The 11,435-nt window shown below is 37.8% G+C and overlaps 1 protein-coding gene and 1 long non-coding RNA gene across 2 annotated transcripts; one reads left to right on the top strand and one right to left on the bottom strand.

The window, feature by feature from the left end:
* Nucleotides 1-387: 387 nt before the first annotated feature.
* On the bottom strand, nt 388-4,260 carry anxa1 (annexin A1). Its single transcript, NM_001104825.1, is given in 12 exon segments — nt 388-810; nt 967-1,089; nt 1,178-1,236; nt 1,341-1,436; nt 1,524-1,668; nt 1,909-1,988; nt 2,102-2,192; nt 2,437-2,550; nt 2,619-2,713; nt 2,959-3,049; nt 3,652-3,731; nt 4,232-4,260. Coding segments are annotated over 11 exon segments (1,014 nt in total). The 5' UTR covers nt 3,712-3,731; nt 4,232-4,260; the 3' UTR covers nt 388-750.
* A 2,595-nt stretch (nt 4,261-6,855) lies between these two features.
* Nucleotides 6,856-11,219, top strand: LOC101155521. The gene is made up of 4 exons (XR_909319.3): nt 6,856-6,999; nt 7,428-7,601; nt 10,514-10,696; nt 10,872-11,219. It is a non-coding gene; the product is annotated as an uncharacterized LOC101155521 (long non-coding RNA).
* Nucleotides 11,220-11,435: the final 216 nt, after the last annotated feature.

Raw genomic sequence — 11,435 nt, 5'->3', positions numbered from 1 at the left:
CCGTACCAAATTTAACAAATTGCTTTAAGATCTCTTTAATTTGCCCTTTCAGGATTGCAGTTCATATGACCTAATCTCTAGATTGATATGTGTCTGAAAAAAGAAGACAAATGCTTCACAGATTTTAGTGGATGACGTAAAAATATTTTAAAAAGTCTGATTAAAAAAAAAAGTACCAGCTCTCAGAGGGCATTGTACGAAAAAGTAAGCTGTCATTGTGGTCGCAAAAAATATTTGCAGAGTATTTTTCAAAGTTGTTGCAAGGTGCTGAATGCCATTTCATTTGTGTATCTTTGTAATATTTGCCTATGTGGCACATGAATTGACTTCTAGATATCCCTGTTTTGTGCTGAATGTGTGTAAAAAAACAAGACCTTACAAAATAAGTCATCATTTGAAAAAGCTTTTATTTGCAAATGTCAAAGCTCCTTCAAGGGTAATAACACTGTTTCAAAAACAAATTAGCACGTGATCTGAATGCACCTCCATAAAAACACACATGAAACTGTTTGTGTGTAGCATGGGACAGAGAATCTAGTGATTTCATGTCTATACTGATCCTTTGGTTTAACACTGACTAACTTGCATAGAAAATATGCGGTTTGGCAATCCTAACTCAGTGGTAATCTTTTTACTGATTGCTAAATGTCTAGACAGTCACCAAAAAGCTATCTGCTTGGTATTACATTGGGCACAATGCAGGTCAAGGGACATCACAGGAGATTGTTCTTTGATCCCATTGACGCAAATTTAGTTATCTCCTCCACAGAGAGCCAGGAGGATCTTCTCGTAGTCTCCTTTAGTGTCATCCTATATTCAAAAGAATAAAAATGCTTAGTTTCTTTTTAATTTTCTAAAAGACGAGACTAAAAATACAAAACATAAACTACAAGACTTCTCTCTAAAAGGTATAATGAAAGAAAAAGATCATCTTAAATCATCTACAATTACTGGTTATCTGCTCACCAGAATGTCTTTGTACAGTGTTTTCCCATAGTTTTTCTTGTATTCTTCCTTGATGAGTTTCATATCAATCTCAGATCTGGCCACCATGATCCGAGTCAGGATGTTTTTGCGGGTACCTTTGCCCTGATAAACCAGACCAAAAAAACAACATTTTTGTTAGCACAAAACCTAAGCTGTGTAAATGTGTGCTCATGTACCACACACGCTTTACCTTCATGGCCAGGTTGAGCTTCTCTGCAAAGAATGCAGCTCTGCTTCCAGAACATTTCACTGAAGGGATTTTCAATTGTTTCAGTTTAATTAAATGCAATGCAAAATTTTGATGTCATTGAATTCTCTCCTTGCAAATTCAAAATGCAGGTTTCTGATTTTACCTATAGCTGTGAGACAGCTTTCAATGTCTCCCTTCATCTCCAGGTCAATGGCTTTAGCCATGTCCACTTTGCTGTACTTCGAATACCTTTCAAATACTGATTAAAAATAGAAGCAGTGTTATATGTTTGAGAATGACAAAAAGAAAAACTAAGTTCAAATCTACAGGATGTTTTCTGACTGACCTTTGCGAAGGTGGGGGCCACTTCTTGTGGTCAAGATTTCGATGAAGACGGAGCAGTCCTTGCCCTTCCTCCCCTCTCCAGCCTCGTACAGAGCCCTGGCATCACTGTCAATGAGTTGCTCACTGATCCCTTCAGTCCTGCCAGCCTGTGTTGGGCAGAAACCCATCTGTGAACTCTTGTTGCATTTTTATTTTTTTCCATTATACCTTTAGAGAGAAGTCTTATAGTTTAGGTTTATTTTTTAAATTAATATCAGTTTATAGCAAAAAGCTTTGCCTCAAATCTTATTTGCATCATGGTTATGTGGCTAAATATTGACAGTAAACATGGTATTAAAATCTGTCAGCAGCACAGGGATGACCAGAATGCAGTTAAAGATGTCTACCTTGCAGAGAGCAAGAAGAGCCGCTCTGAAGTCTCCACTGGTGTCAGATCTGATGTCTTCCTCCAGGTCCTTCTTGTAGTCTTGAAAAAACAATCATAAAAAGTTATTTTTTATTTCCAAACCCTATGCTTTGCAAATATATACTTTGGGTAGTTTTTCATATGGTGTGTACTTTAACCTTGTTGGCTCATACCTTCCTTGTAGGCCTTCTTCAAATCCATGATCTGTCTGTTGTTTCTGGAAGCAAGAATCTCAATCAGGGTGTCCTCATCAGTTCCAAGACCCTGAGACAGAGATGCATGAATCGATCAATTAAAACTTGGAAAGGCATTCTAGAAAATCAGTTCAAACTAAGAACTCCAATTAAGAAAACAAGGGGGGGGGGGGGGGGGGGGCTGTTGGTTCTCATTATAATCCAGGAATAACAGTGGTGACACCAGAGGCTTACTGGTGTCTACCAGTATTAATTTTAACAAAAATCGTAGGAGTTCGTGCATTTGCGTTTATTTCAACTTTGTGTTTTTTCACCTTCATGGCCAGTTTCAGCTGCTGGGCATCATACTGAGCTGGTGTTTTCAGCAGAGCCAGCACCACTTCCTCCAGATCTCCTTTCAAGGCACTTTTCAGAGCAGATTCTAGAGGCTGCAGACAAAAAACTGTTGTAACATTCAGGAAGGTCACACATAACATGTTAGTGCCGTGGTCATTACCTTGCCACTAGCCTGCTGGTAGGCCTCCTTGATTTGCTGTCTCTGTTCGTTGCTTCTTTTGACCAGAATTTCAATAATAGTGTTTTCATCCACACCTGCAGTGCAAGAAACCAGACATGAATGCTCCCATATAAACTGCATGCTATGTTCAGTCACTTTTCAACACTTCAAGAGATTGCATCACTGTGAGTTGTAATGATACACATGGGCCATAAGAGGGGGTTATTAACATTCCTAGAATGTGCACAAAGCTTTTCATTCCTGAAAGTAGAGGCTTTAAGAAAGCCCAAAACACGTTCACACATGCTCACAAGTATCCATCCACTCCATTTAAGTTCACCTTTTGCCTTGATGGCCTTGTCCAAGACTGCTGCATCTCCACTTGGACTGAAGTTGGGAGCTGCAGTCACAGTTCCCTCATTCCTGAGAACCTAAGAAATGACACACGGATTACTGCATGTGGACTAAATATTTTATTCCTGTTCTTACATATCCAGAAGTATACTTTTTTAAATTTGTTCAATGCTAAAATGCATCAGTTATTAAGCTTAAACACAGGAAAGTTGATAGAATCCTTGTTGCTGCTACAGATTCAAATGTCTCCACACACACCCCTCATGGAATAAACTTAAACTTAGTGTGATTTATTTTAAATCCAAAGATATTAAGAGCTTGTGCAACTTTCCCTTGCTTCACTAACAGGAAAAGAGAAGCAGCGTTTAGTCTGTTTGCTGAGTTTATATACAGGGAGGGGCACAGATTTTTCTGAGTAATTTTCCCCAAACTTAGTAGAACCATTATTCTTATTGCATACTACAACAGCAATCTAGTGACCTCTCTTTAATTCCAGTCCTATCTTATGTTTGATCGCAGCCTGGCTCTTTTTCTTCATTCTTTTCTGTTTAACTTTTGCTGCATTTCTTTCCCCTCCTCTCTCTGCGGTCATTCTTTCCACAGCAGCATGCCACAGGAAGAAAAGAAAAAAAGAAAAACAGGGTGGTTGGCCTTAGCAACTAAGAAAATAGTCACTGACTGAGTCATCAGGCATGCCCAGATAAACCGTTTGCTGCAGGAAGGCTTGGATGAAAGACATGGTGGGACGCTAGGATCAGTCTTGAGGAGAGAAAAAACACAACATGAGAAAACATTGTAATTCATATGATTGTGTAGAAAGAAACCGTAGGAATAAACCAGAAATAAACTTCAGAATACATTTTATCTGTTAACATTTTTCACAGAATTAATAAGGTTTTGTCTCCATCATAGAGCCTCTAATCACACATGTTTACTAAAGATTAAAATGACTGAAGGGGAGAGTTTCCATTCTAGCAGCAATGCTCTCAGCCACACCCACATTTGGCAAAACCTCTTCTTCTTTTCAGACTCCTCGGCAGTACAGACACTGGATGACAGTTGCGTAATTTAACTTTTGACACACTGTAGTTGCACCAAAGATACAATAGCAGCTTTTTATCAAACCCTTTTACATTCCATCAATTCTCTCTGTGCGTAAGCACCGTTCAATCAATCCTCTTGTAAAGTTTCAAACTTTGTCGAATTAGTTAGTGACAGGAGAACTAATCTAAAATTTCATGGTAAATAAAAAGACTTACCAAGAGGCTTCAGAGGGGAGAAGTTGTTCTCTCTGTATAGTTATTGCTGCGTTTTTAGAAGACCAAAAACCTGTACTTATACACCCCTGGACTCCACCTAGTAACGGGTCCGGCCCACGCGTAGCTACAGCTGCTGTTGGATTGGAGCGCTGTCGCGCACGACGCGCACGGCGAAGCTCCATCCACTACGCACGCAGGACCCTCCTCCAGCAGATCTGAGGCAGCTTCACAGCCTAGTCTCCCAAAACACATGTGCTGATCCAGCGCCAGGATTTAATCTCTCCTTAAAAAACGTGATCTCATGGAAAATAACTGGTATGTCTTTCTGGAACAACGCATTTGAAAAGGACCGAAGGATTTTTGGATATTGTCGTTATTATTATTTTTTTGAAAAGTTGTAGACGTTAAATCAGCATATAACCGCAAAACACCATGTTTATGTTAACAAATGTTTTTTTTTTAATTCATTAGAGTTTTGGATGCAGGTCTAGCATGTTTTGGACTCCTGACTAAAAGACAGCAGCTGACCAGCTTTGATTCAAAGTGGATGTTGTGTTTCTTTTTCTTATGTAAGCACATATGATGTTCATATTGTGGAATATTCAAATGTTGTATCCTGTTCTTTAAAAGCTCAAATTAAAATGACTATTTAAGCGTGGTTATGTATTTAGTCATCTTTTATTGCTTCTTAAAGCCCCGCTTTTTTAAAGTGTTGAAGGATTAGATGTTTGCTCAGTTTTTTTTGTGTCTAACAGCATCCCCGAAAACCGATTATACCACCACATTTTTTTAAGAACAACCCAGTCTTTCATGCATCTTGGTCAGATACCTCCAGTATCTTTAAATGGTAGTTAAACTTTAAAGTTCTACCTAAGCAATTTTTTGTTTTGTTTTTTAAAGCGCTTTAAAGTTATATTAAAAAAATAAAAAGTAAAGCAGAAGATTGGTGTACAAGCTCAATTATCAAACATGGAGTATGAAACAATGTAGTGATCCTGGGTCTTGGGTTCATGACATAATGGGTAGTAAGGGTTAATCCTGCAGTAAAATAATGATTTCAAACAATGATCCAATCTACGCCAGATCAATCTTAGGAAAAAATATTAGTAAGTTTAAAAAGACGTAGGGCCAGCACACACTCCAAAATAAATCAATGTTATTGTTTTTTTTTGCCAGGAACTTAAAACATGACAAGCTAACTAAGAGCAACAAAGCCATCATTCAAGGAGGGGTAACAAAGCTTACTTCCTGACGATTAACAGAAAACCAGAAACTTAAATACTATGGGCAAAGATTTCCTTAAATTGGTTTAGCTGTGATTAGCAAATGAAACCAGTAGAGATTGACAAGGGAAAAACAAGACCTCAAATAAAACATTACAAGAGCCCAAACTGGTTTAAAAAAACAAACATCCAAAGTACAATCCAAATTCTTGTTGTTTACTTGTAATTTTGGAGTAAAGTGAGACATTAAACTTAGTAAAAAAAACTTATGATGATTGCATGAGTAGATTGTTAGAAAAGGAATATCTTTGTATATAACAAAGCAGCCACTTTGGTCCCCAAAGGTGTGAACACAAAGCAGAGGAAAGAAAGCAAATGATCAGTTTCTTTATCTTAAGTCACACAAAGGTAGGTCTCTGTAAAAGTTTGACCTCTGAACCTTCTTCTTGTGTGAGCTCTACTTTTCCTCAAGTTTTACATACCTTGACTTTCTCGTTGTTTTGTTTGCTTTAGCACAGAGTGAAGCATAGCAATAGCTGATAACTCTCCTCAAGCAAACATGCTTTCAGAGATGATCTTAAACACAATCATTCATAGTTTCCTGCCTCTGCAGAATATCTGGTTTGTCCGTTTTCCGGTGAGTGTGTCTCTGCTGTGGCAATGTGGTGAGTTTTGAGGTGTGCCAGGTAACCACACGTGTATCAACAGAGTCCTGAAGCAGCTGTGATTAACAGCCAGCCTAAGGATGCATCATGCTAGATGACGTCTTTGAACACCGTCAGACTTTTTCATCATGCAAAACTAATAGGTTTACGCCTTTATTTGTCCTGAAAGAAACTTGTCAATTTTGGAAATTCATGTAAGACACTAGAAAAATTCGAGGGGAAGGCTTAGAGTTTGGACTGGGGAATGTGGGAAGAGTGGGAAAAAGCTTTCATTAAAGTGGCATCATGGGTGGATTTATTTCTCACTAAGGTATGCCAGGCACATGCTCAAGCTGTGGCCCAAATGTTCTAAAATGAGTCTCTTAAAAAAAACCTCAGAGGTGAGCTTAGCCAAGAACAACAGTGACAGAGTTATGATACACAGGGGCAACAGTAACTCTCACTCTGATTGTGTAATTTAACCTGATTAGAAGAAATTTGAACTCAGTGTTTTTATTCTCTTTATCGCAATCAGTTTTCTAACACTTTTGAGATCTAGGACGAAGGTGATTAATTCTTGATTATTTTTTTTTTAAAATGCTGGATAACAATGAAACAAAAAAAGAATAAAAATAAAAATAAAAGAGACAACCAGATTACAAAGGGTTCTGTGAGTGTGGCACAGCGTCTGGTTACATTTTTTTCTCTCCACACAGGAAACATGAGGACTGTTTGCATCATCTCTTTACCAGTCGGCACTTGATGAAACTCCATCTATGCTGGTTTAATATTTAACGACTGTTTGAGTTTGGTTCCCCTTAGTGATCAGGATCAACTCCCCTCTGATCCACATAGCAGCACTCGACTTGACTGAACTGCATGAAGGGACTTCCTCTGCAAGGTAGTCACGCGTTTTTGTTTTACTTTTCACATTTGTCTATAATTTGCTGGAAGAAAACATCATTTGCGATTACTTTTATTTTCATGTGTAAATGTCCAGTATAGTAGCTAAATGAGTAATAAGAACATATTTGGGGGGGGAAAGCTCAAATTGTGCTGATCCTTGTCAAGTTATATAAAAAAAGTGAATGTGGGATTTTCTTTTTTTTTTCTTGTCTTTGTTGAGAGGCTGACAGCTTTTCATAGCTTGAAGAGGATGACAGAGAGATTGCACTTGCAAAGTTAATATGCTGTGTGAGCTTTTTGAACATCTGTACATACTTATCGAGTTGATCAAGGGCTGGAGTGTGGATTCAACTGTGATATCCAGTTGCATATTAAACTCATATCTGTAGGATTCAAAATGATTCAATGTGCTCTTCTTTTCAGATGTTAAACCAACGCTGTTACACATTCTGAGTTACCCAACACAAGGTCACCGGTGACGGCAAACACACACAATGTACGTTAACTCCTCTGCAGCCACCAGTGGATCTTATTCACTGACATTCTTGGGAAAGAAAGTCGGGAGGCATCACTCCGTGGCGCCGGCGGGCAAGCAGAGTAAGTGTGATAAAAAATGATTGGCATCACCACACACCTGACTTTTGATCATGTGTTTTATTATATGCTATGTCTAAAAAAAAATGATGTTTCATAAAGTAAGTGGAGTTAGCCAAGGTTTAAATATTTCATCTGCTTGGAGTTGTCTGCTGTGCAGCAGTAAGCCCATCAGAAGAAACGTCACACACAGATCTTGGCAAAGTCTGGCTAGAAATCTGGACATGAATGGCATCCAGATCCACATGAACCAGACCCAATCATCAGCAAATGAAGACCTAAAACCATACAAGTCTTTGCACCCTTGACTTTACTTTTATTTATTTTTTTACTTCAGTGTTTTTTGTTTATCCCTTGTGCTATCCTAGGCACTTTAACATTGGGAGTTGGGTCATCTAGACCCACTAGACAGTGCTCTGAACCTTTTTTCTTCAATGATTTGTGATCTTCACTGGTGTCCATGGATTACATGAAATCTTTCCACCTTTATCCACCTTTGTCATGGTAGGGAGAACACGTCAAAGTAAGGGTGGGGTCATCTAAGATAGCACAAGGGTTACGAAAGTCTGATAGAATTTTGATGGGTTTGTATGAAGGTGAAAACCAAACTTTCTTATAATTTAGCTCTCTTATACTTCAGTTCCAGTCTGTGTTCCTATTGATTCCTTTAAGAATTAGGGTTTCTTGGTGCTTCCAGTAATTTACTTGATCAGAACAGTGTTGTTGTCATGGTTATTTATATCTGTGAGTTTCCTGCATTAAAATCCCCAAACATCGGCAGAGATATGTCCCCATCAAGGTAAAGATCATCATGAATGACAGTATACTGTAAAGTATTTCAGAAAGTCCTAATGCTGTGAAAATCAAGTGTCCACAAAGCAATCAGTTTTTGTGAAACAAACCCTGGCTGGAATAAATTTAAAAGAACTAAAAGCAGCACAAGCTAGACAAGTAACACACTTTTTATTATTACAATATGTATGTTTCGAATGCTATATGTCACATGAATGTCACTACTTTGGCAGAATGACTTTATCAATTAAAGGATCTTTTTTGCAAAAAGATTAGTTGACTTTGGAAACCATTTGTTTAAATTATTTTTGGGGAAATTAAAAAATGTTATTGGATATTTTCTGGTTAATTCATAGTTTCAAATTAAGTTAAATAAGCTAGTTTTGTGGCAAAATAAATTTCATTTATTAATGAAGGTAATTATACCAGTAATTTTCAAACTTTGAGTGTTGTTATTTCACAATTTTATGGGGATTCTATACATTTATAAATAAAGTTTTGGTTAATTATTTAAATTATTAATTTTCTGTTTATTTATTGAATAAAAAAATTGAGCTCCTCAACATTAAATAAATGGTAATTTTCGGTATGTTTTTAACAGTGTATAGTTTAGAGTTAATATTTTATAGTTGCCTTTCAATTCAATTCAATTTTATTTGTATAGCCCAAATTCACAACAACAGTCATCTCGATGGGCTTCGTATCGGTAATTGAAAAAGTTAAACATAAAATCAAAAGGATCATAAATACATAGAATTCAATAGGAAAATACTAAATTGAACTAACAAACTGACTAAACTAAACTGGACATCACTGCCCTTAGATCCCCCCTTCGCGGTAAGGAAAAACTCCTAAAAAAACGGATTCTGGAAAAAACAAAGAAACCTCAGGGGTGCCCACATGAAGGAGGGATAGTACATGAATTGCACTGCACCAAACAGAGGCATGGAGAACTAAATGAATAATGATCAAGAATAGAGAAGAGAGGGAGGGTAGAAGTAGATGAGAAAAGAGGACAGAACCCCAGTGCACCATAGTTACCCCAGCTTCAACTTCTAGCAGCCTGCTAAAAACAAATTGTTATTGTTATTAAGTTTAATTTAAACACATTGCGTGATTGAATGAATGAATGAAATATTTCACACTAGTTGGTCTGAAGGCACAAGTATGCGTGTGTGAACTCCATCTGTATTGTGTACATGTTGACAAGTGGACTTCTTTGCAGCTAGCAGGTGTGTTTATAACATTTGAGTGTGTGTGTGGGCAGGCCCCGCCCTTTGAGATTTGTATTACATCTGAACCTCACCGTAATGATAAACTTCCAGGAACTTGTTACTTTATGCTGCTTCATGGTTTTAACCCCCCCCTATGATCACCCTCCTATCCCCCCTCTCTAACATCCCTCTCTCTTCTTCCCTCCTTTCCTTTTCCGTCCGGTCCAACAGAAAAGATTTTCAAACATGATTAAAATGAATAAAGTTTGGCCTCAATTACAAAGGGGGTTTTATTCAGATATACCTCTGGTTTGTCTGAAGATTAATAATCCCTGTTGTTAAGGTAAAATATGTCCAACACAAGAGGCCCTCAGCTCTCATCTGTCTGCCCAGCTGTTGTACAGGACAAGTTAAAAAAAAATAATAATAATAATTTAAACACATTAACATTAAGTTAAATAATCTCTGAATACTAACTAGTCTGATAATAAGCCTGTCCAAAGAGGAATGTTTTCAGTCTAACTTTGAATGTAGAAACTGAGTCAGCCTCTCTTAAATGAGCTGGGAGTTTATTCCATAAAACAGGGGCTTGGTGGCTAAACGCTCTACCTCCAACCGTACTTTTACTAATTCTAGGAACCACAAGCAGTCCTGCATTTTGCGAGCGAAGTGTTCTGTTTGGGTGGTAAGGGACTATGAGGTCCTTAATATAGGACTGGGCCATACCATGTAAGGCCTTATAGGTAAGCAGGAGGATTTTGAACTTGATTCTAGAATCAACTGGGAGCCAGTGAAGTGGAACTAACACAGGAGTGATGTGATCTCTTCTGCTAGTTAATGCTAAAAATCTAGCAATCTAGCCTTGCCACTGAATTCCTGTGGTTCATTTAAGTTTGTTTTTTGTCTCAGTTGCATGGGAAGCAACCGGGTCTTCCCGCCCCGAGGACTCTTTGGTGTCCTTGCAGTCTGGTCACAGTCCAACATCAGCCCAGGCAATGGGGGATTTACCTGGCAGTGTACCGGAGCTGAGGGAGAAAATGCCATGTCCAATAAGGCACAACAGGCTTGACCAGCATGAAGACAACACAACAGGTCAGAAAAAAGGACTCTTTCAGCTTTACTTGTTTTCTGCCTTTCAGTTCTTCCTTCAGTCCCCAATTAAACTCAGGCAGCAGATAAGCCGCTTTTTTGTTTGTTTGTTTTTCACATGCCATCAAATTTCTCATTGAATCCTGAGTCTGACGTGATTTCTGTTTTCTACTAAAAGGTGTTTCTGGGAGGAAAGTAACAGCATGACGGCACACCCACATTCCTGTGTGAGGAAACATGGAGGGGAGGGGTGGGATGGGACAGTGCTGGGAGGTAGCGTGAAAAAAGAGAGTGATGTTATCTTAAAAAAGTGAATCCGTTTGGAGAAAAAAAGTCAGTTTTAGATGATGCTGGGGATGCTGATAGAGCTAATAAGGGAAGTAAACAGGGACTAACGCCTTTGTCAATTGTTAAAGTAGTACTGTTGGGTTTAAAATTTAGAAATGCAAGTGACATCACTCTATCACTCCACAAAAATGTAAAATATGGCTGAAAAATAAATAAAATGTAAACTGTTGCACTAAAATGTGTGTTTTGTTTTACTCAAGACTGCATCCATGTAATGATTAGTCATGATTCATAGAAAAAATCTGATATAGAAAAAATGATTAATATATAAAAAGGTATTCAGTTAATAACTAAAGGCCTTGTTGTGTTTTTAGTGTCTTTAACATGTTTATTGTAGCATTTTATATATGATGAAAGATATCATAGGACTGATTAAATATCATTTTTGAGTATT

The sequence above is a fragment of the Oryzias latipes genome, chromosome 9, assembly GCF_002234675.1.
Source record: "Oryzias latipes chromosome 9, ASM223467v1".
NCBI classification, from domain to species: domain Eukaryota; kingdom Metazoa; phylum Chordata; class Actinopteri; order Beloniformes; family Adrianichthyidae; genus Oryzias; species Oryzias latipes.
Note: the sequence above shows the minus strand (reverse complement) of the source record. Positions and strands in the feature narration are given on the sequence as shown.